The 26,150-nt window shown below is 40.8% G+C and overlaps 1 protein-coding gene across 2 annotated transcripts in view; it reads left to right on the top strand.

Moving 5' to 3' along the window:
• ASIC2 (acid sensing ion channel subunit 2) overlaps positions 1 to 26,150 on the top strand; it is a 491,697-nt gene that overhangs the window by 224,262 nt on the left and 241,285 nt on the right. The window contains exon 1 of one of the 2 annotated variants that reach the window (XM_063459380.1): positions 23,835 to 25,998. The exons of the other annotated variant lie outside the window; for it this stretch is intronic. Coding sequence (XP_063315450.1) covers positions 25,357 to 25,998 — 642 coding nt within the window. The 5' untranslated portion in view covers positions 23,835 to 25,356. Of the gene's footprint in view, positions 1 to 23,834; positions 25,999 to 26,150 lie in introns of those variants that run through there. 2 annotated transcript variants of the gene reach the window in all.

Here is a 26,150-nt window from a genome sequence, read left to right as displayed (position 1 = left end):
AAAAAGTAAACATGACTCTCTTTATACATTACCCCGAACATATGCAAAGGTTACTGATACATTCGATAAAATACAGAGATACTTATTCGTGTAAAGCAGTTCTGTACATACTTTAACACATTTCAGTATTAACAATACGCACATCGAGGAACGTGTAGGGCCACATCTGGGATGGGCTTCACCTTCTTCACATAGATGAGGCCCCAGGGAGGTATGAAATTAGCGAATGAGTTACATTTCATTCCAACACTTCTGTTATACAGCTTCACACTTCTAATGCATGCGCACGGACTTATTCAGACAAGGACCTTGAGATGAAATTAGCAGATATATCAGCCATAGACTATGACTGTTAGTGGGCTCCTGGGTATTACCCATCAAACCCCTGTGGCAGTTCCAAGTGGCTTGATACCAGATGTTTCGGAGAAATTGCAATGGGTATTATGTATACAATACAATACTGGGGCAACTTCTGAAATTGATTCAATCACTATGGAAACCAAGAAAAGGTGGATGCTAATTGCTCCCATTTAAAACTTTATTATATGATTTTTCCACCCATATATAATCCACCTCCCCCTTCAAAGTGACTCCAATATTAATGGTCATCTATAGTTTAGCTCATTAAAGAGCTGTTAAATAAAAGTGATGTCTAATGGAATTATCTATGGTAATTCAGACGTTGCATAATTAAGAAATTCTAGAAGCTGCTAGAATTTGTGAGTTCCAAAATCCCCAATTGTTATCTAGAGAATGACAGCAGCTACCAGACAGAGAAAGGTTACCTACCAATGGAGAAGGGGAATAGGAAAAGTATTTCAGTTCTGAGTCTCAGACTTGAAATTATCAGAATAAATAAAACAGGAATTGGGACCGATTGACTTCATTTGCTGTAGCGTACCATCTGTGGTTTGTTCAATTCGTAATGAATTGTCATACTTGCTTTTATAGACTTTCCCCTCCATTGCTGTTTAACGGTTCATTTTTATTTTCATACGGCCATATTTTCTGCCGAAAATACGTTTCATATTTTCTGCCGATTCTACCTTTGTTTTTGTTGTTTTTTCGTGAAATGCAAAACTTTTTCATTTTATTTTCAAACAAGAACACTGAGAAGTGCTGAACATCAGACTTTGGCTATCGCGGAATAATCTGTGAAAAGCGACTGTATTGGGTAGTAGCTGTGAATCTCTTATTTCCAGCACCAAAGTAGTAGTGCTGGTGTCGCCTTAGTGGACGCGGTTACTGTTTTTTTTCATACCCATATTGTTATGACTAACAATATTTCTCTTTTCACGTCTAAATATGAAAGTACTTGAGTTAGTTAAATAATAAATCACATTCAAAGGATGCTAGCTGCTTCTATATTAAAAACTGAGCCCATGGCTAGAGTCAAGGACATAATATTGGTGACAGGAGGGGATAAAAAGGTGTTTGTTTGTTTCTCTTCCTAAAAACTCCTTAGACACAACTGGGTAATCCCTAAATCCTGGACTGGTAGGGGTGCCTTGAGGACTGGTTTGGAAGCCAGTTTTCTGTAAGCAGTATTGATTGTAAACTACTAAGAAGAAAGTTAGTGCTTTGCAAAAAGAGAGGAACAGCTTAGCAGCAAAACTTGCAAAGGAGATATAATTTTATGTACTTAAATTGAAAGGGTTGGCAGTCACCTAAACAGACATACTCACTGACAGGCACACACACACTTGCTGATTTGGCACACACTAACAAACACATACTTACTGACAGGCACACTCACACACGCACTGAAAGACACATAGACACACAGAGACACACAGGCATACTCGCTGACACACACACACACACACACACACACACAAACTGGCACTAACAGAGACATACTTGCACACACATAGACAGACATGTTGACACACAAACAGACAGACATACTGGCACACACACAGACAGAAATACTTGCACACATACAGACAGAAATACTTGCACACACATAGACAGACATACTGGCACACACGCACACATACTGTGACACACACACAGACATACATACTGACACACACACACATACACCCAAACTTTATACTTTTAAAGCCAGTAGTCATGGGGTGAGTAAGGGGACAGGGCTGAGGAAGGGAGACAGGGGCTAAGGAGGGTAAAAAAAAAAAAGTGTATTCCCTCCCTCCTTGAGTCTTACCGTAGGCCTGGGAGGGGTGAGGCCAGAGTCAGAGGCTCCCCGTCCCAGCCCTCCCCTGGTGACATAAGTCATGAGCTGAGATCTGTGGCTTATCTTTCACATATCCCAAATGCTGTATCTTTCATTTACTAATTACTTCAGTTCCCAGGCTATGATGGAGCAATCTTAGCTCGTTATTTACCAAAGTTAGAATTGTGGGGAATTCCAAGTGAATTTCAAATTTACAGGTCAAACGGCTGTACTTGGAGTATAGTTGACGTTTAGACTTTTTCGATTTCAGCTACTTTGGACTTAAAACTCTCTTTAAATTAACTTTAAATCCCCAACAATCCTCATTTTAGTAAATAGTCGTGTCAGTCTTTTGTGGACTGAGGACGGAATAGGATCGCAGAGACTGGAGCCCCTGATGGTCCATGTCTCTGTCATGAGAACTGGATACTAATCACAGCATAGTGCTACTTATTATAGAGTATTTATATCGGTGGTTTTATTTCCGGAATTCTGGAATATTTTGGTTTCTACTTATTTTTAAGTTTTGGAAATGAGAAATGTCTGCAGCATCTCACTCAACACAAGACTGGAATTCAAAGATGCAAAGTCTTGTAAAATGGCTGAAAATGTGCAAAATGGCCACTGTGGTGCAGTTACTCGTATAATTGACCATTCTGTACATCACGGATGAACAAGGAATTTGTTTATTCAACTTGAAACCATTAAGATTTGAAAGTGGGATGAGAATTAACAGGTCCCTAAACCTGAGTGATTTGGATTGATAACTTCTAACTATCCTTTCTCTATATATTCTCATGTTTATATATTTAAATATATATATATCGGTTCTTATGTTCAATGTTTTCAGTGTCAGAACAATGTACAAAACTCTCCACGTTTGACTGTATGATAAATATTTAATATTTATCCAGCCATAATTCAATGTGCTAGAAATAGTGCCTGCAAAAAGCTCTTCCTCTGTGTTCCTAAGCAAGTATAACTTACTCATTTCTTCAGAGTCTTATATCAGGTAGGTCACGGGGTTGCCGTGACGACCCCAATGCTGATGCAAGATGGACTCCTGGAGTGTCTGTTATCTCTAGCAGCGTGTTGGCATAGCAACCAAAGTCTATACTACTTAAATAGATTACATCTCCAATACACCCTGACCCTTGCCCACACACAACTAGAATTTATTGTATTAGTATACCAAAAACAAATGAACTGCATTCTGGTCCATTTACTTTAAGAGAGATCTATTTAATGCAGTAACAGCAGGAAATTGCCAACAACAGAGGCATTGTGGGAATTATGCATTACGGCTTAATCTTTTGCAAAGTTCTATAAGACTACGTTCTATAATAAGAGATACAATTGGCCTAAGCAATTGCTATATGTGGTATTCAGCCGCCATTTTACTGTGATTATATGCCATATAAAACACTAGCGCAAAATAATGGGACGTCTCTAGGAAGCATGTTATTTTGTGGTAGGAGATCAGACAGCACCTAAAAAATGTTTAACCTGACTATATATGCTCATTTCATATATGTCTATGGAAGAGAAAGTGTCAGCGCTGAAACGTTTAACCCTAGCTCAGTGATGGCGAACCTGTGGCACGCCGTGCCCTCTATGTGGGCACACGGCCATAGGTCGCCAGGGGGAGGGGGGCGCTGGCTGTCTGTCTGCAGTAAAGCAGATTAGGCACCTGCCTGCCCGAAACGGCAGGCGCCTACTCTGCTTCTGTGTCGGGAGGACAGGGATCAAGGAAGCAGCTCTCCTGTCCTACCGCAAGCAATCTGTGTGGAGCATTGCTGCGCATTACCATGGCAACGCTCCACACAGCATTGCGCGCTAGGACAGGAAGCTGCTTCACAGAGCCATACTTACCACCACCGGACCACCAGGTCTGACTGTGTTCCCCCCCTGCTTCACCCCTGCTTTTTTAAATGTCTCTTTGCCCTACCCCCCCTACACACTGCACCCCTACCCCCCCACACACAGCACCCTACCCTCCTTACACACACACACACACACAGCACCCCTACCCTCAACACACTCACACACACACACACACACACAGCACCCCTCACACACAGCACTCCACACCCTTACACACAAACACTGCACCCCTCAATGCAGTATGTGTGTGTGTGTATGTATTCAGCAGTCTGTGTGTATTCAGCGGACTCTGTGTGTGTGTGTATTCAGCGGACTGTGTGTGTGTGTGTGTATTCAGCAGTCTGTCTGTATGTGTACTCAGCAGTCTGTGTGTGTGTATTCAGCAGTGTGAGTATTCAGCGGTCTGTGTACGTGTATTTAGCAGTCTGCGTGTGTGTGTATTTAGCAGTCTGTTTGTGTGTGTATTTAGCAGTCTGTTTGTGTGTGTGTGTATTGCATTTGTTGGAGATACTAATAAATATAATCTTCATTTTATCTATTTATATAATTATTTATCATTTGTGTCATTGAACTTTCTGTTGTGTTCTTCTTTTAAAAGAAAAGTTGTTAATTAGTTCAAACAACTGTACGAGTAGTGTGACGAGACCAACCTCGCCACATTGCATTGGAGGAGCCTGGTTGCCCGCCTGCTGCCTTTGGATTATGGACCGGCAGCTAAAGGGTTAATTTTACTGTGCAGAAGGATGTATTTCTCCCTTTCTGCACAGCCATTCGATAGATTCTATCTACTGAACAAACAGCCTGTTTGCAACCTCCCCAGAGCCGTGGGAAGCCGGCCGGCGCCTTTAATTGGCCACCCAGAAGCTGGAGTGTGCTGCCAATTTACCTTCCTGAAGCTGCGGTTAACCGCAGCTTAATTGCTTGTTACTGGGTGGCCGCTGTTACACTTAGCGGCTGCTAGGTGGCGGTATTCTGGAGCTCCCCGGGCAGCCAGCGCTTTTCTGCCCGGCTTTCATGCACCAAAATCGGACACTTTTACGTGCAGGCACCGCTGAACCTCCAGCCCCTGGTTCTAATTCGTATGGTGAATGCATGGAAATTCGGTATTTTATGTTGGAAGAATGTTTTAACCCAGATAGCCATGCCATGGAGCATATTAGTGTAATTAAAGACTTTGGCTCCATGGCAATTAAGCTGTATTTGTGTGGTCTGAGTGCCATTCACCTAATAATGTGCACTCAGACCTGAGCTATCTGGGGATATGTTACTTGTCTGTGTTTTATGTATAAAATGTGTCTTTATGTATTTTAAAGTGATAGTCTGTCTTTGTGTCCCCACGTGTGTAATGGAGTTTTTCCTTTGTCCTGGGAGATAATTGAATTACTTCTCCAGGGCAGAGGGGAGGAAACCAGGATGCATTGTGGGGATGTTTTACTGCTGTATGTCCTGAAATGCTAAATGTCTGTCCATTGTTACAGTCTTCCATCTGGTCCCCTAGGGGAGTGTCCACCAGGTGGGAGACCTGCATAAATACAGGGGCAGATAGCCCTCAATAAACAGACCACTGCTTGACCCTCAACACGGAGCCTTGTCTCATTCTTGGGGGGATTCACTGTATGCTGATAGGGACTGACTTCCAGGAGTCTAAGCCGCTTGGGAGCTTTTCCTGTTCGTCTGCTAGCAGCTATTCGTGAGGTTCCAGTTCGGGAGTTTGGAGTGCTACCTTAGTCCCTTGTATGCAGTTCGGGAGTTTGGTGCATTAACTTATATCCAATTCGTGAGTTTTGGTGATTTTACAGTAGCTGTGCCTGTCTGTGTAAAGGGGATTATCGCCTAAACGATTTTAACCCCTTGTCTGCTGAAACGGTCCGTTACAAGTAGTTTTTTCTAAACTTAAACCTCAGTATTCAGGTTTAATTGTCATGTTGGCACTTTGAGGAAAAAAAAAGTTGGCATGTTTTGCAGTTTTGGGCACTCGGGCTCAAAAAGGTTCGCCATTACTGCCCTAGATGTTGTCAAAAAGGGGAATAGCATAAAAAGTGCTAGTATTCTTTCCACCTCCACAGCGGTGGATATAAAATATCAAGGTAGATAACAGTATCTTTGGTAGTGTTGCCAAAATAGAGTGATATAATGTATCCACAGTTCAGTATTTCGTAATCCCTTAAAAGTATACTGAAAGTGGGATATAATCAAATAATAGTTTATTTCAGTTTGTTAAGAACCCTTGTAAAAAACGTATAAAAGAAAAAAGTGGTAAAGGAGTTATAATAACCACTAAAGAGTCCAGTACACGCAGATGTGCAGTGTGTGGATAAAAGAGTTTACCACTCCGTCGGAGCAGCCGAATCGTTATACAATCCTTTCTTCAAGCCGCAGTATCGGAAGCCAGGACGGAGGGATGCTGTAACTTTACTGTACCGGTAAATAAATGCCTTTTACTCAGCTCATCAAAAAATTTAATTCTAAAGGTTTTTAGGAATTACCGTTCATGTGCCTAGCAGCTTACACCTTTTTAACGTATAGTTATTATTTTAAGTCTTTGCGCGTTTTTGATTTTGTTGTTTCATATACATCTATATATATATAATTAAATATTATATATATTATTAAAGTGGCTCTGTTACCAAAGATAGACTTCATCTAATTTGTTTCTTTTTAGCTCCCTATGTCTGAATCTCTTTTTAACCCCTTAAGGACCAAACTTCTGGAATAAAAGGGAATCATGACATGTCACACATGTCATGTGTCCTTAAGGGGTTAATGTAATCTTTTTTCCTGAGTGCTTTAGTTTTCATAAAATACATAAAAAATAACAGGGACTACTTTTCCTCATTTAAAGTAGTCAAATTTACAAAACATGACAATGGATCGGAGCTTAAACAAAGTCCTGTTTCAGTCAATCAAATGTACCCAGAATCCATCAGTAAAATTAATCCCACAGTTGGGGAGACAGCAGACATCGTGGGCAGAGGAGACTAAAATGGCTGCATTCAGATATTGAGATCCGGCACAAAAAAAAAGATAATAATAAAAATACATAAAAACAAGTGTCAAGGGGAGAGAGTTTAATAATTAAAGGGACACTACAGGCACCCATACCCCTTCACGTAATTGAATTGGTTGGGGTGTAGAGTCCCTGTTTCCTTAACCATGCAATGTGAAACGTTGCAGTTTTAGATAAAATTGCAATGTGAAACGTTGCAGTGATAAAACTGCCTCTAGTGGCTCTATACCAGACAGCATGTAAAGGTGCTTCCTGGAGTCTCACTGAATTTGACTCTGTAGAACTACGATGGACGCCCTCACGCTTTGCATGAGGATGTTACATCGGGATGAAAAACCCCATGGGGAAGTCCTAAATGGTGTGCGGCGCAAGTTCCCACCATGCTCTGATGACTGCGAAGGAGGAGCCAGACACAGCGCCGAGAGACTTCAGTGTTGGAATCAGGTAAGTTTTTAATGTTTTTTTTACAACCGTTTACATTGCTGGGGGCTGTGGGGGAGGATCAGAGGGTTTCTGTAGTGTTAGGAATACAGCCTTTTATTTTGTGGGATATGTCACCTGTTCCAGATAGCACCATCTATGATCAGGGGTAGATAATCTTCAGAACTACAGATGTTGTGGACAGGGCCGCCTTACGCCTTTGGGCGCCCTGTGTGAAAAATCTTCACAGTGCTCCTCCTCCCCCCCGTCATACATGTATGATGTAATGTTTGTGTTGTCTGTGTATGTGATAGGTGTGATGACTGTGTGTGATATGTATGCTATGTGTTGGCTGTGTGTGATATACAGGCAGATAGCCACACACACACACACAGGCAGGCGGCCATACACACACACAGAGGCAGATGGACAAACACACACACACACACACACAGACAGGCAGTCACACACACACACACACACAGGCAGGCAGACAGCCACACACACAGGCAGACAGCCACACAAACACACAGAGGCAGGCAGCCATACACACACAGAGGCAGGCGGCCATACACACATAGGCAGACAGCCACATAGGCAGACAACCACACACACACACACACACACAGGCAGACGATCACACACACACAGGCAGACAGTCACACACACAGACACAGGCAGACAGTCATACACACACAGGCAGACAGTCACACACAGGCAGACAGTCACACACAGGCAGACAGTCACACACAGGCAGACAGTCACACACACAGACACAGGAAGACAGTCACACACACACACACACACACAGGCAGACGGTCAGACACAGGCAGACAGCCACACTCACACTGGCAGACAGTCACACACACACACACAAGCAGACAATCATACACACACACACACACACACACACACACACACACAGGCAGACAACCATACACACACACACACACACACAGGCAGACAGTCACCTCTGTTCATTCTGGAGGAGTGGAGGCAGTGCAGGAACTTCCTGCTTTCCCTGCAGCAGTTAACCGGCACTTTTAGCTCCTCCCCCGCTGTCAGTTTAGCTCCGCCTCCGCTGCACGGTAAGCTCTGCCCCGCCGCAATATATATATATATTTTTGTAATAATAATCCCTGGCCCTGGTTGTGGACCACATAATGCTTTTACAGTCATAGTGCTGGCAAAGCATCAGGGTAGATATAGTCCTTGGCATCTGAAGTGCCAAATGTTGCATACTCTTGACCTACGTCTATCCACACTTGGTCTAATGGAATGAGTGCAAGTGGGAGATTGCCTTGAGAGGTCCTTTCCTATTAGTTTATAGGGACACTATAGGCACCAAAACAACTTTAGCTCAATGAGGCAGGTTTGGCTAGAAAAACTTCTAAAGGTAGTAAATATCTGATTGAAAATGAAATCATTGTTTTCATGAAGTCGTGAGTCACAGCTAGGGGAGGTGTGGCTAGGGCCGCATAAACAGAAACAAAAGTGATTTAACTCCTAAATGGCAGAGAATTAAACAGTGAGACTGCATCTATATACAATATAAACGCTTCATTAAGTTAAAGTTGTTTTGACGCCTATAGTATATCTTTAATCACAACCTTCATACCACCAATAATGGGATAGAGGTTATAAGCCAATGGGTTGCTATTACATTTGTACATTTACCAAGATACCCCAAAAGTCTGTCCATTCCCCAAGAGATCCCAATAGCCTTATCATTAAAAAAATTATTTGTAATTCTTCCAAAGTACTTTGCAGATAAATAACAGCCAGAATTGTATTTAAGATCTCTAGCAACAAAAAGCGTAAAAAAATAATACCACCTTCTTTGAAACCAAACGAGTGTAAGCATGGGTACCAATTCATTGCCACTGTGTCCCTGAGATAGCTACTGATAACCGCAATACAACGTGTACGCAAAAATACAATAATGCCAAGCAACATCATTTAAAAGCAGCACGGAAGATGATATTTTATTACTTTAATAAATTATTCCGCCTCCTTTGAGTGTCTTATTTCCATATCATCGTACCTCCTGTCACTTATTCCTCTGTTTTTGGCATCTGTCTCCTCTGTCAGTCCACCTCCACCGTATTTGATGGAAAAATGCACATATGGATGACATTAGAATGAAAGCGAGATAATGCTATCACATTGCCAAATCTGCCAACTATAATTTCATAATGCTTGGGTTTCTATATATATCTGGGGTTCATACATATGTACCCAGCAGGATTTATCATTAATATGCCAAAGGAGGGGACTAATTAGCCACAGAGGGGTTCCCATATGAACTGCTGAGATTAATTAATTGGATTTTAAACTTAATTTAATTTGCGAACAAAGTCAGGCAAACCAAAATCTCTGAATGTGTCTCTGCATAGAATATTTTGGAGCTAATTTAGAACCAACAGGTCAAAGCCTTTTTTTTTTTAAATGGATAATGAATTCTTCTTTAAAAAAAAATAAAAAATAAAGTAGATTTGGACTTTTTTATTATTATTATTTTAGCATAAGGTAATAGCAAACTACGCTATATAAGCTAATAGCTAACTATTGAGCCTATTTGAAAGATTACATTTTAATAATTGTTGGCTAATTGGAGACTTGTATTGCCTATAAACGAGCCCGATCCCCTGGCATTGTGTCAATCTGTTGGAGTCATCGCTGCTTTGTGTGAAGGTAGAAGCATAGGAATATTTACAGAGCACTCAGAATTTAACAGCTGGTTAGGGAAAAATTAAAGCAGAGAACGTCTTAATTTGCTTTCTACGCAATGTGCAAGGAATACGCCAAACACCATAGCTACTGCAGCCCACGGTGGTGCTTATGATACCAGGAGTGCCCTGGTGCCCTCCAAGGGTAAGTCAATTGGTTTGACAACTTGCCTGGGGTCCACCAGGTGCCTGCTACCTCCTTTGTAAATGGGAGCTCCTCCAGGGAGCTTACATAAGCTCCACTGAGCTAAGCACAGCCTTCCTGCATTGTCAGGCATAGCACAACACAGCTGCACAGGAGGAAGCATGACTACTCCTGGCACACTCCTGGCACCATAACCACTGCAGCAGGCTGCTAAGACACTAAGTTTAATACCGGTCACAGAATTCAAAACATGGAAACTAAACAATACGTGTTTATTAAGTAAACCCAGCAGGTAGCAATTCAACACTTTTTATTTGCCTAATTTGACAACAAGCTGCCAAAATTGCAGACTTTGAGTGTTCAATAACTGTAAATACCCCAGATCTGTCATTCTGCTACTACCCTTATGTGCAGCAATACTGTAGGACAATATAGCTGTTGAGCTATTTGATAGGCCTTGTGTGATTTACAGGCCTTGTGTGTTCCACTAAAGTAAAGATCACAGATTTCCATTCTGCTTTATCTCTCAAGTGTAGCAGTACACGTGTACCTTCACCAAATGTTGGAGAATATAAAGGGTCAAATATGAGACTTTCCCTAACCCTAACCTTGACATGCCTCTTTGCTTTTTGGGGAAATACCACTATTTGTGTCACCATACTGGCCAGCATCAAACTTTGATGCTATTTCTAACTCTATCTAACCTTAATCGTAGCTAATCATTCCTAACTATAGCCATCGTAGCGATGTAAGACCCACTATTTAATTACAGCTTAGCTAGCTGCCATGCCCTGTATGTGCCCCGTCATCAATTGCATAAGTGATAGAGAGGTACAGGGCACGACGTCCATCATGCAGGTAAAATAAGGAAAGGACAGAAAAATACGGAGTCTAGTCAGATAAACAAATTGTTTTATACCAAACATTTCATGAGGTTTAAAAATGTTTATCATCATTGTAAACAGTCTTGTGGGTTTTTTTCATCAAACTGGAAACTTTCCAGAAATGACCCGGTAATTGTAAATGTTAGAGCAAAACAGTCAAATTTAAAAAAAAAATTCCCCACCTTAGCTATTTCTCCAGCTCGACTGCTTAGTCCAAAATTTCAATACCGCTGATGAATTTCTGACAATTTCCAGTATAGTGAATATACCTGCTTTTGTATTAGGAGGGAAAAAAAGCAGTACCCACTTCTTTCTATGGATACATGTAATTGATCAACACCCACGTACTATGCATGCACTGTGTATAAAGACGAATGCGTTGTATACATGTTTATATCAATTCAGGATATTCTTGCTCAGGCCTGTTACTGGTCAGATATATTACCAGCTCACTTACTTTAGCCTTAAATTTGGAACTTCCTGGTGAATTTATGCAATTTTGCCGTTTAGTTAATCACTGCCTGTGTTTTCAGCCACATGTTTCTCTCTGCGTGTGTTTGCAGATAACAGTTTGTACTAAGTGACTATCTACATTTGATAAGCTCACGTGGCTCGTGGGTTTCATGTCCAGCCTTCCACCCTCCCTGACATTGTGCTAAAAATTGGCTCTAATAGTCCCTCTGCTTCCTACACATCTCTCGTTCGTTGCTTTTAATTCCATTTTAATTGCTTCCAAATAACAACTTTCTAGCTGGGCTTCCCTTGTAAATTACAGCAGTATAATTAAGTTATTATCAACTTACATTTCTCTAACGAGGCTCACTTAAAATCCTGCCTCCAGCACAGGTCACCCTGACCTCTCATTACAGTCTGCGAATATGAAGATGGTCCGGGGGCGGATTGTTATATACGCCTATAGAAACTGTTATTTTTGAACTCATTGCTACATGATGCATAGAAGATAGTTCGGGAGATGTTTTGTCACTTAACAAAATATTTAATTAATTTTAATTTTTTTTTTTTTTAAGAAAAAAAAGATTACTGCTATATCAAAACAACTCCCTCACAATCAGTAACTCCCGTGGCCAACTCCTCCTGTGGGAAGTCAGGTGAATGCATTGGTTTCCTAATACACAGGTAAATACCTGAGTATTTCTGTATATCTACCAGACAGCCACTAGAGGCACTTCCTGGCTTTTCACGGATTTAAGCTTTGTGAATAGATGCTGGACGTCCTCAAGCTTCGCATGAAGACAATCAGCATCTTGTAAATTCCAATAGGAAAGTGTAGCTGACTGGGTTTTGCTACTAACCACCTTCCTTATTTTTGGCTGTCCATACCTTTAATTGTTGCAGTATTTTACATTATTTGACACTGTTCGTTACTTATAAGAATCAAGTAACAAGATCTCTGTTATACCATTCGTCTGGTTTTCGGTAAGAATCTAATTGCAACCATATTAAGTCCTACTGTTCGACAAACTAACAAACTACGGAACAACCAGGCCACCCCGGAGAGGAGCGTGGCTCCAATTCACCCCCCCCCTATCGTTATTCCCACTACCTTAATTGCGAACCACACGAACGCACTGGGTATTCCCTGGGTGGCCGCCGTTCGGCATACGAACATGTGGTGGCGGCCATCTTTCCATACGAACACACCAGCGCTGTTTGGTCATCGAGTGTCTGGAACCCAAAATGGACACTCGACATCACAAACACCGCAGAGACCTCCATACTCCCGCCCGTTCGTGGAAAATCAAGAGAACAAAACTACGCTCGGTGAAAAGAATCATATGAATGAGAGGAATCATACGAACCAAGACAAAACCCATTATGTAGACCTTTTTCCTGCTTTGTTAGTTTGTCGAACGGTAGGACTTAATATGGTTGCAATTAGATTCATGCTTTTCAACCGCACGAATGAAGAACGACCGCAAGGCCAAAACACATGGAACTATCTTCGGTATACACCTCGTGTGCGGTCGGTGAAACTAAGACCTCCATAAAACTTTCGACCCCCTGAACCGATCTTGGTGATTTTTCAGTATGTTGCTCCCCCAGATCGGGGCTATCAGAGGGTATATAAATTATAGGTATATGGTATTGTTTTGGGGTACATCTGAGAATTGGGGAAAAATGTGTTCTAAAACTTGTAACTAAGTTATCTCTCATGCTGAGGGGAGGGAATATGTGTACTGTATCCAGCCCCGGATTGGCTTATGCCTTATTCTTTGTGGGTGTCTCCCTTGCATGGGAGAAATGTATAAAAGCTGAATGTGTGATTAAAAGTTCAGTTCTTCTCCTGATACTGAGTGTCGCCCAGTCATTGGGAAAAGGTGATGGGAGATTCGTGGATTTCTTTATTTACTACTTATGCTGTTTTTCTTGTAATATCCTGCTTGTTCCTGGGTAACTATTGGAATACCTAGTCTATGTTAAGTCTATGTTAAACTAGCGCTCCGCTACAAAAAAGCATTGATTCAATGCTTCCCTGTGAGGAAGGCCTTAGGTTCTCCCTCAAGCTGCGGTTGAAGGAGGTGGAAATGAAGCCAGGTAAGTATTCAAAGGGGTTTTTAACCCTTTTACTGTGGATGAAGATGCAGAGGCAGAGGTACACTATAATTTTGTATTACTAACATTATAGTGTTCCTTTGAAATAGATGACACGGCTACCAGAAAAAGACGTGTAAGATGCATTTGGGGCCTTAATTTCAGCCACAAGATACATAGCCCAGTCCTGGCGTCTCCTCATGACTCACTTGCAGAGACGACATAGTTAAAGGGGTTCTGTAGTGTTGGGAATACAAGTCTGGTCCCCCCTTTCCCCACCACAGCATATAAAGGGTTAAAAAACCCTGTAGTCACTTACCTGACTCCAGCGACAAGTCGTCACTCTGCCTACTTCGACATTATCCGACGGGAGGAACCTAATTGAACTTGAGTTCAAAGTGAATTTTAAATGTAAGGCCGAAATAGCCAAACTAAACCCCAAATCGACTGACAATTCCTTTGTAGAATAACATAGGATAAGCTCAGATGTTCCTTTAATGTCATCAATGTTTTCAGTAGATAATTAGCTCAGGGAACAGTGAATAAAGTATTAAAATTAAAGAGTAGCATACGTCCAATTTATCACACCTTGGAACATTGCCTGCGCTGACTGTGGCAGGCTGCTGGGACATTCTATCACATTATTTTTTAACAAAGATGTTTACAGAACTTTATCTAATATCTCTCCATGTAGCATCCAGTGAAGTCCCATATGTTTGTATCAGGACGCTGTATTGTGTGGCGTGATCACTGTTGCTGAGAGCTAGATGTGTGTCATGCTGGGGCGGAGAAATAATTACTGCCTGGGATAGATATGCATCCCTCATGGATAGACTGGTGGCATCTGTCGTTGATTGATCACCTGCAATTAGTAAATTACAGACTTTGCCGATTCTGTCTCCCTGTGATGGACAAGGAAAGAACAACTGTTTGAAAGAATGAGAGAGCGCACGAGAGAGAGCGAGAGAGAGAGAGAGAGTGACTGTTATGCATCACCTGCATATCTCACGGTGGACTTCTGAAAGTCCTCCTTGGTAACAGAAACTTTAGAACATTTGTCTCCATAACTATCCCAGAGTTTCTAGTTCGACATGCAAATGAGCACCGACAGTCATTGTGTTTCAGACTCCACTCTGTGTATATATATATACATATACACACACAATTCATAGCAGATTTCACTTTCTATATTTCAAGTACAACCAATGTTTTCTCAGTGAGTATAAAATGCTGAGCTTACACAAAATTTATACTTTATTCTTGTGATGAATTTATGACAACCTTCTTAAGACTGGAGGGTAACATGCGTTATATGAGTTTGGTAGACTCAGAACAACAGCTGGCCAACCAGCCTGATGGTCTCCCTATGTAAGCAGTGAGCAGCGTCACCTGTGCACCCCGAATTAAGCCAGTGAGCGGACTTTTATTGTAGCAATGTTTTGGTTTAGCTACAGAGCCTTTGTCAAGCAATTACAATATTTGGCATTCGCCTACCCTACCTGGCCGCAACTGAAGACTTCTCAGCTGTGTGAGCAGCCTTCACTGGATTAAAAGAGCAATATAAGAAAAGAAAAAAAAACAGAACCCCCCCATGCTTCACCTCTAGTAGCCTGACAACATTTATATGGAAGCTAGCAAGCCATATTCTCAGTTCCCTTTTTTGTATTAGCCAACAAGGCACACATACAGCTTCCCTGTGCAGTCAAGTAAGCATACTCACTTCCTCTCTACATTAGCCGATTAATCCCACTCACACTCTCCAGTGCCATCCAAGTACGTAAGTAAGCAAAAGCACAGCTTCCAATAGTTATTCAACTAAGCACACTGACAGTATCCCAAGTATGCAGACTTAATATATGGTAATATAATTATCCACAAGGCTAGAACAATTAACTAAACGTATTTAATTTACTTTTTGTTCGTTATGCTGCTTTGTGGCCATATGTCTTCCTAGTTAAAAAATGCAGCCATAAATATAAAGGGGCTCCGTAACAATACTAGATCCTTATAAAGTCTCCAATCAAAGTCCAGTCGGCGTTAATACCTGTCACGGTACAATAGAAGATTCAAGTTGCTACATTACATTTTGTAAATAAGAGTGCATCGCTAAGGAGCTATAGTAAGGATTATTGGCTTTCTTTCAGGGACTGTAAAAGCTCGGCATAGATTCCTCTTTGTATTTTGGCTTCTGGAAGTAAGCCCAGCACAGGCTGACAGGGGTTAGAACATCTTCCATCTGATATACACAACTCATAAACCAGGCTTGTATGCGCAGCAGTAATTTAGAAAATCTATCACTGACAGGTGAACCATTGCACATTGAGTGAGAGAGACATTGGTTAATATACAGGGTGTCAGACCCAAGCTGGTGTGTAAAAATGCAAAGGTGGCTGTAGTGGTGAGTAAGACAAAAGGAGATGCTCACAAAAATATGGTAAAGAGTAAAAGAACATTTTTTGTGGTTATAATTTGTAGTCATAGCAGGTAACGAACAAAGCTGAGAAGAATTTGTGAAAAAATATAGGATTAATTGAGCGTTTTGGCACAGTAAAAAGAGGAAATTGTATTTTACCAAGGAGCACAAAGGGACAAGATTCTGGTCTAAGGACTTGTTTGGTCACATTTCCGTTTTATGCTGAGCAACCTCATGAGGTCTGTTTTGTGGAGGCATCTGACTTAACTTTAATATTCAACAAAATATTACTCTTTTCTGCAAGAGACTCCTGTAAAAATAGTTCAGTGAAGTCCCTTGAATAAAAGTTTGTAAGGGTTTGACAAAGTTCATTGGATTTAAGAATTACCATTTTATGACCCCTGTAAGATCCTTTTTGTAGAGGCACTTGAGTAAGGAGATGACCAGTCTACGATACACGTAGTATGTATTATTTTAATAATCTATGCATTTTGTAGGAATATGATAGTCAAGAATATTTTCCAAATTGCTCCATGTTTTTTCCTAAACTAGGCTGGCAAAACAATTGGGGTGTGGACAGAAGGGGACAGAGGAACATTAATTATCAGGTCAACTGTATCCTAATTCTTCTCCTCTGTCCTGTTACCTCTAGTGGACCATTTTCTTTGACTGCAAAATACTTTAGTTTTAGAACGTTTAGAGTCTCTCTCATGGAAAGTAGGAACTTCACCAGCAGGAGTGCTTATAGGTAGCCATTAAGTTAAACTGTTTACAGTATATTACTTTATTGTCCTAATGCTAATGTCCAAAAATTAGCTCTAAGATTTTGTAGAACTTCATATTGGCAATGCATTAGGTGTGTTGCAGTCATACAACATCTGAGGATCTTCCTTTTAGCCCTATGCTGGCCTGAAGGTAAATAAAATATAAGGCATACTACTCCCATAATGCCTATGGTTAGCTATTTTATCAAACAAGTGCAATATTGTAATCTAGAAATCTATTCATAAACAGGACTATACACAGGACAAAAGGTCACGCATTTAGACTGGAAGAAAGGAGATTTAGTCTACGGCAAAGGAAAGGGTTCTTTACAGTAAGAACATAAGGATGTGTAATTCTCTGCCTGACGGGGTGGTACTTTTATCAGAGTCTATACAAATGTTTAAACAGAAACTTTTTTTAATTAGTGGGGTAATAACTTCTTGATCCAAGGAGAGATCTGACTGCCACTCCTGGGTCAAGAAGGAATTTTTTACTAGTTTGTTGCAAAATTCAAAGCTTTGTTTTTGCCTTCTTCAGCAAAAACAGATGTGAGAAATGCTGAACATGATGGATGCATGTCTATTATCAGCTATATAACTATGTAATGCAACTATGTAATTGTCAAGTACGGCACCTGCCAGAATAACACTAGATAAAAAAAAGAGAAGTGACCTGCATTAAATGTGAAAACTTACGAGATCTCCCTGACCTGCTGGCCAAGTGCACTATATTAATGCACAGTGCTATTTCTATCACAGCAAACAGTTTCTGGCTGGGATTAAGGTTATAAGCCTCTAAGTATAATTTACAATTTCTATCCATTATTACCAACGGCAATCCCGCTAGCTCGTTCAAAAAGAAGCAACACATTCGTTTTTTGGGGGGGCGGCAAAGCTACTGTTATATTGTATTTTTATATATTTTATATCAAAATCTTGCTTTGTTTTATATAAAATACTAATGGTTTTATTGCGATAGTGAAAGAAAAACTACCTTATCTTTTGAAATGTCTTTCTAAGGACTCATGGGGCTCAGTCAAAATATGTTCAAGTGCTTTCTTGCAACTACCTAAGAGCTTACCTAGTACTTTATTTTGTCACACAGCTTTGCAGAACCACTTTGTGATTATTTTTCTATGTCAAATAAGTCACCATTTCTGAGTTCTTTGCCATAGCTTATCCACCATGGCATTAAAGAAGGTTTGATTAGCGCCTGCACTCTATATCCTTATACATACAAATTATTATACCACTTCCACTCATTTATGTCTGTGTTTTGTTTTTTGATTTTGTTTGTTTGTTTGTTTTTTACTTTGTATTTGAAAGTAAAAGTAGGAAAGAAGAGGAATAATTTTCACTGGTATTAGAAAAAAAAAACATGTCTTTATTTTATTGAAAAAAGTCTGACATTTTCATGAACAATTTTATTATTCTCTTGTTCGTAGTTTTTATATAGTGGGGTGAACTTCCAATGCGGAGGTGTTCCCTTCAGTAATTGCATACGTCTGATTTGCCAAACTTTACAGATTGGTATTGGAAGTTACTTGGAAGTTAGATCATGCTTCTAAATAGGTTTAGTGGATAATTTCCAATAAATATACATTTTATGTATCTTTTTTAACTAAGACGTCTTGACAGGCTGCTGTCCCAATTTTGTTATTTTTATTTTTTTTACACCTAGCTGAGCTACGTGTATTGTATAGTCAGAGTGACAGGTCTGACAAGGTGGTAATAGTTTTCATATACTGTGGAATCTAGGTGGTTAGCGGCTTCCATTATTCAGAGGAGAAACTTTTGGCAGACACAATGCGACTGTCGATAAATGTTACATTTCGGAGCAGGGAAGCTGACAGTATTAGCAAACAGTTTCGTTTAAGCCACTATTTAAACTCTTTGCATTTTGACTGTAAAATATTGCAACATAAAAACGCCTTCCGTGGATCTACAGTATACGCAAGGCGTTTTCTATCCCATGCTGTTACTATTCCAAAGATGCCGGAAAATAGTAAGATTGAGCAAAATTTGTAAATTGTATTTCAAAATGTGATTTCAATTTTACACGGAAACCTATAGTCTCAAAAATAATAATATTTTTTTTTAGGATTTTTAAGTTCCCTTAGATTGCTGTGAAATTTGCCCACCCTTGTTTGGTGGTTTAAAAGTTCAGTGAAATAAAGATTCCTTACTTTGTTTCCAGCGTCGAGACACCTCGCTCTACTGCAGCTGACCGCTCTGCCTCAATCTTGATGCCTCCTGAATTATGTATGAACCTGTCCAATCGAGTGTTTCTCATAGAGAATCAAAGAGGATGGGATATGCATGTGCGGCAAAACATTGCGTCCACCAATCAAATGCTGCTATAAGTCGAGAACCAAGTTTGACTTAGTTATGGAAGTGGAAACGCCTCTAGCAGATGTCAGGAGGACAGTCACTAGAAGTGTATTTAATCCTTTAAATGTTGCCATATTGGAGAATATATGAAGGATTAAAATAGCAGGACTATTGCACCCAGACAAGATGAAGTGAGACTGGATGTCTTTAGTGGTCCTTTAAAATAAAATTGCCTAAATTTGAAAATTCTCCAAGTCCGATGTGTTTCCAGTTCTTCTGTTTAGGCCTACATTTTGATATTTGCATTTGACTTTACTTTAAACATCCGATTCCTGACAACTCACATTCAGTGCGCACAATTGCAACCAGGTAAAAAATACCAATTAACTAGTAAAGGTTGCATGGTCTGAACATGGATAGAAGAAAACACTACGGCAGAAATGGAAGATAAGGTCAAGAAACACGATAAATCTCTGTGATCATTTGCATGACTAGCAGGGCATTCTGGGAGAATTGTGTAACATAATTTCTCGGACTACTCTGCACAAGATGGGCTTTTCCCACCGTCTCACTTGTGATATGTAGGTAATGCATGGCAGTACATTTTAAATATGCATTAATTAGTAGGGAGTTTTAACATGTTTTGCTCTCACCACATCTTGTAATGTATGTGTATGTCTGAATGTATGTGAGCAGTGGCAAAACTACTGCGGTCTCAGGGGTCGCAGCTGCGACCGGGGTCATCACTCCAGGGAGCCCGGCCTCCCTGTGTACCCCTGCGACCGCGGGACCCACCTGTGGGTCCCACCTACAATGCGGCCCCGGTTGTTACACCGCATGAACTGGGGCCGCATTGTAGGGGCCCATCGGGTGGCTCTTGCTGTTTGGGCCACCAGATGATATGTATTTCCAGGGGACCTGGTCAGCGCTTTAACAGTGCGACCGGGCCCCCTCTGATGATGTCAGATGCTGGGAGGAAGTGACTGCTTCGGGACAACCACATGGAGCCGTACAGGAGGAAGGAGAGGAGGGAGTCAGAATGGGAACTCTGACTCCCATCAGGCGGAGCCACTGGACCCCAGGGAAAGGTATGTGTGTCTGTATGAATCTCTGTGTGTCTGTCTGTGTGTCTGTATCTATGTGTATGTCTGTCTGTGTGTCTGTATGTATGTGTATGTATGTGTGTGTCTGTCTGTGTGTAGATCTGTCTGTGTGTATGTATGTGTGTGTGTATGTCTCTCTGTCTGTGTTTGTATGTCTGTCTGTGTGTCCATATGTGCGTGTATATGTCTGTCTGTGTATGTGTATGTCTGTCTGTGTGTCTGCATGTCTGTCGGTGTGTGTGTATGTTTGTCTGTGTCTGTGTGTGTGTGTGTGTGTGTCTGTATGTATCTGTGTGTCTCTGTATATGTGTGTGTGTCGGCATGTGTATCTGTTTACATGTGTTGGGGGAGGAGGAAACGTATGGGATGGGGACGGTAGACGTATGGGGGGAGGAGTACAGGGCAATTTTCACACCCGTAGTTTCTAGTTATGCCTCTGTATGTGAGCATGTGGTTCTCTGAGATAATTTTTTTTAAAACAAGCAATAAAGATGTTTTAAATGATCCTTAGCTAGGTGTAGAACATGAGAACAAGGGAAGAATTTCTGCTCTTGTAGGGAGTATTTGATCTTCATGGTTTGCTTATTATTATGTTATTATGTTGTATGTTACGAGGGAGAAACTGCACATTTGCTTAATGTTTATAACCAGTCACTGACTTTCCCATAAATGACAAACAAATTGCCATAAATACCCATCTAGCTATTTCCTTTTAAGGATATTCATATTCCATTCCCTGACAGTCTCTCTGGTTAAAGGGACAGATCAGGCAGCAACTGACCGTGTCAATTTTAATACAATGTATAAATAATTCATTTTAAAATGCAAAAACAAGCAAGTCGAAATATTACAAATTAAAAAAGATAATCACATTTGAAGCTAATGAAACATGAAAAAAAAACAAGATTGAGCTCTACCCACACCAGGAAGTTACTTGACCAATCAGAAGCTTTTCATTTATGTCTATCCAGTGTGAACTGTTGGACTTGCTTAATCCAGCGATGTACAAGTTAAGGTGTAGGTCAGGCACTAGATCTCAAAATGTGTGTCTGTAGTGTGTGTGTGTGTGTGTGTGTGTGCAGAGCTGGCTAGTTGACTGTGCGTAGGTTCAGTCCTGCTCCGAACAGAGTTTTCTGTGTGTGTAGTTCAGTTATTAGCTTTCTGACTATGACGCACAACCTTTAGTAACCATTGTTGTGTTAACTGTGGCTTCTGTGGTGTTGTTAACTGTGTTGTTGGAGAAAGAAGCGTTAGAATGTAAAGAGTAGAGACAGTAATGCGAGCAACTGATGGTCCAACAATAAAAAACAATATTTTATAATAAATGAGGCTTTAAATGCAAAATACCACTAAGTGTTTATTTGCATATTTAAGTATTAAATGCTGGCAAACCGGTTTAAAATGTGGTGCATGGCATGTCCCTTTAAATATTAATAGCATATTCCTGTTGGTTTATCCACTTTTAGAATTTTGCCACCGAATTGTCCTTTTAGGAATAGGGTCGTTTTATTAAAACGTCCAATTTTGTTCGTCATTTCTCTGTGTTTTCAGTTCCAATCCATGTTAGAGCTAGGAAATCAGCCGGTTTGTTTTACTCCGTGATTAGTAAATACTACATTCACCCTCTAAATATCACTGCTTTTAGGACAAACCTGCAGCTGAGCAATGCTGATTAGACCCGAAAGGAACTTTAAATAAACAACCTGTTATTTTGGTTTTCAATAAGTATCTGCAGTTTGATTTGGTTTTTCTGTAACCCTTGAGATTAAAATGAAATTTTAAGCATGAAATGTGCATGTCCACATTCTTCCACTAGGTGGAGCAATTCCATACATCTTCATTTTCCGTTCTATTAAACTTAAATTATGTGACTTTTATTATGGTTTTGTGCCTTAAGAGGGCCCAGAAAGCTGACCCCATAAACAAGGCAGAAATTAGAAAGACAAAATGAAATTGCCCCAAGTCTGATTTCCCCGTGAAACCTATTTATGACTGTTGCACCATATCAAAGATTTGAATCTTTGCTACAGCAATGTGTTTTTTTTTTTTTTTGTTTTTTTTTCCTTTAAGAAAATTCACTGTTTATTTTACAAATGACAAGGAGATGATACAGTTTTCTGTCTAACGATCTTCTGTTTGTGAGAAGACGTATACAGGATCTGCTCGTGTCTTCTTCTAATCTGCATAAACTGCTCTAATTAACAGAACTGATTGCATGTGTCGAAGAGGACATAATCTGTGCTTTAGAAGAGGTGTTAAAGGCAGAAGAGCCAACATTGCAATAGAGATAATGAGAGACCAATTATGCGATAAAATAATCAGCACTCACCTGATGAGGAACATTGCCAAATGCTAACATGCCTTTGCAGGCGCTGAACAGGTTAACCTTCTAGTAATCACTGGTGTTTTACAATGTATTACCGACCCCAGGACAGAACTGGGTTAAGATTCCATTGTGCCCCAGTTAGGGTAATAAATTAGTATACTACGCCAATCTTTTTCAAGGCTTCATTTTGAGAGATAAATATTCCAATAGCCTATTATTATTATTATTATTATTATAATAATAATAATAATAATAATAATAACAATCCAGTTTTTAATGTATCTATTTTATTATCTTGATTATTAAAGAAATGCTGATACCTTAAAACAGTGAATTATGAAGAAGCGACACAATTTATCAAATAAGCAGATTTGGAAAAACAGTCTTTAAGCAAGCTAATTTTCCAGGCTATTTTTGGCCTAAAAGTTTAAGTCCTCTAGTATATTCAGTAAAATTCACAGGTGAGTGAATTATTATGTGAGGCTTATATACTAAGCCAGTGGGTGCCCAAAAGGTAGATCCCCAGATGTTTTAAAACTACATTTCCCATGATGCTTTGCTATTTTAAAGGCATTCCAGAGGCATGCAAAGCTTCATGGGAGTTGCAGTTCTAGAACATCTGTGGATCTACCCTTTGGGCACCCCTGCACTAAGCACTGCACTGTAGTGAGCTGAAAACCCTTTTGCAAAATTTAGGCAAATATAGCAAATTTAGATAATTTTAGGATTTATTTTTTTCTGGATTTCTTTTATCTTGCCCTAAATTCTGCAATTTGGCTTACGATCCACTGCAATTTAGTGTTTATTGAATAACCACCATCCTGGTTAATTCAGACAATAGGTGCACATGAGCTGGACACACTCCCATTGCTAGCAAAGGAGGTGATTGGCTACCAAGAGCCCCTGTAAACTAGCCTTTTGTCTAATCTCCAATGGTACAGAAATTAGCGTTTCTTTATATATATATATATATTAAAAAAAAATAATTAAAGGGACATAGGGAAGTGAGTGAGTCAGAATGCTCCTGTTGTCCAAGCTCGTTGGTAACTCAGAGAATGCCGGTGAACAGGGAGGAATACGGTAATGCAGGATTGCACTGGTGCACAGATAGAGATGACTGTGTGCAGCAGAGGCAGAGAGAGACACACAGGATGTGTCAGTTCGCAATGACAACTTAGCAGAACTGACCATTCACGCAGGCTTTTCCTCTGCAGGCGAGCTATACATCTGCCTGTGTAAATATTATCAAGTGATTCATTCATTGCTTGTTACAAAGATGCCTCCCCTCGGGGTTCTGTCTGTCTGTCTGCTCTGCACAACAGCTCAGGGCAAGCACGCAAGCTCTTTGCATGTTCAAATGCTGGGTACCAGATGCGTGGGGAGCTGTCCGCAGTGCTGAAGCCAAGGAGCTGCTCCACTCCACACTGCCATTTAAAGTTTGTTAAAGGGGGAAAAAAGGGACCTGTGGAGATCCAGATTACACCAGTGGAGATTTTGGGGTGTTTTTGTGGTCCTGCGGTCAACACAACAGAGGGGACGAGGGATAGACTTAAATCATCCACAGGACACCGAACATCTGTGCCAAGTGTGCATCCCTGCAAGCCTTGGCATCGCCAAAATCTGGTGAACTGCACAGAGTTAGCCTGGATACCCTCACGTTAAGAGTGCAACGTTGACAAGAGAAATATTAAAAGGGGAGAAATAAATCCAAGAAAAAGACGTTGCCGTGAGATAGCTATGCCAAGATTCTTGCAAAGTCTTAGTAAGATCTTGTATACGACGGAGATGCAGCTAGAAACCGTTTTCTGTTTTGGATCACCCTTTCCTTGATGTGTTAAAAGGGGCATTCTGTTTATTTTGTGTTCAGAGGACTCCCACGTCTTAGAGCTGCTAATGGGGATTAGTAAATCATGAAGAGGAAGATTAGCCGCAAAGAAAAGGGTAGCACACAAAGATTGGCAGTGCCATGGTAATCGGCATCAGAAGGAATTATTCATAGCTCACCTGCTCGAAACGCAGAAAGAGTTGGCAGGCAAGAAAAAGAGATATTTATTTTGCATAGCTGACTAAAACCACCTCCACTTTTTCTATCTTTTTTTCCACTGTCATGGCAATCTAGCTTTCCGGAGATTGGATATGTGTTCCTTCATCTGAAGTGTGTGGGAGATAGATCGTTGTTTGTGTTTTATCATTATGCATGGAATTAAAGGATTAACAAAAAATATATACTGAATTGTAGCGGACGCAGGAACGTGAAATTCGAGAATCGATTTTAATATCTTTAGAGAAAAAAAAGAGGGCAATATCTTTTGGGTTTTTGAGTAGCTGGCGTAAAATGCCCCAAAAGGGCAAAGAATTTACTGCACTGGTAGCATTATGGTTTTGAAAAAAGTCTTAAAAAGATAAAATGGAAAGAGTTTATTGATTTACTTGTGTCTATTAATAATTATTTTTGATTCTGGTCTGTCTGGTAGCCTGGGTCTTGCCAGGCAATTGCATTTCAGCTTTCATTGTGGACATTGCACTGACTGAATGAATGAGGGGGTGGTGGTGCCCAGCTTTGCTGCCGATGCCCAGAAAGAGATGCCCCCCTGCTGGTGAGTCCCTGGGGGAGTGTCATGACTCGAGAGGAGAGGATCCGGGCTCCAGCTGGCAGCTGCCCCTCTGGAGTGAGAAGAAGAGATGCCCAGGTGGTGCCCCCTCCGTGTTATGCAAGGACACCGCGTCGCCATGCCTTATCTGTGCCCACCCTGGAGCATGCCAAGCTGCACGGCCTAAAGTACATATGTTCATCAAGATTGGCATTCCAGCGCCGCACGTTCTGGTTCCTTGCCTTTTTCACCTCATTGGGCCTCTTTTTGTCCTGGTCATCCAACAGGCTACTTTATTGGCTCTCCTTTCCCTCACACACCCAAGTACAGTTGGAGTGGAGCAAGGAGCTGGCATTCCCAGCTGTTACCCTGTGCAACAACAACCCAGTACGATTTCACCGGCTGAGCAAGAGCGACCTCTACTTTGCAGGTTACTGGTTAGGGCTGTTGTACGCAAATCGCACAGCTCGTCCATTGTTGGCAGAGCTGCTGCCCGAGGACAAACACAAGTGGTTCCACAAACTGGCAGATTTCCGGCTTTTCTTGCCTCCCCGGGACTTTGATGGGATCAGTGTTGGATTCATGGACAGGCTTGGACATCAGCTGGAGGACATGCTCCTTTCCTGCAGATACAGAGGGGAGTCCTGTGGTCCACACAACTTCTCCACAGTGAGTTCCATCTTCTTACCTGCTAAGGATGTGTGTATATAGTGCTTATAAACGGTACAATGTGAATGGGTTCTGTGTTGACCAAAAAGAGCCAAGAGTTTTGGAAAAGATAGATAGATAGACAGACATATTTTAGTCTAGAATATAATTGA

The sequence above is a fragment of the Pelobates fuscus genome, chromosome 6 (genome assembly GCF_036172605.1).
Source record: "Pelobates fuscus isolate aPelFus1 chromosome 6, aPelFus1.pri, whole genome shotgun sequence".
Classification (NCBI taxonomy): domain Eukaryota; kingdom Metazoa; phylum Chordata; class Amphibia; order Anura; family Pelobatidae; genus Pelobates; species Pelobates fuscus.
This window is presented reverse-complemented; position numbering and strand designations above follow the sequence as displayed.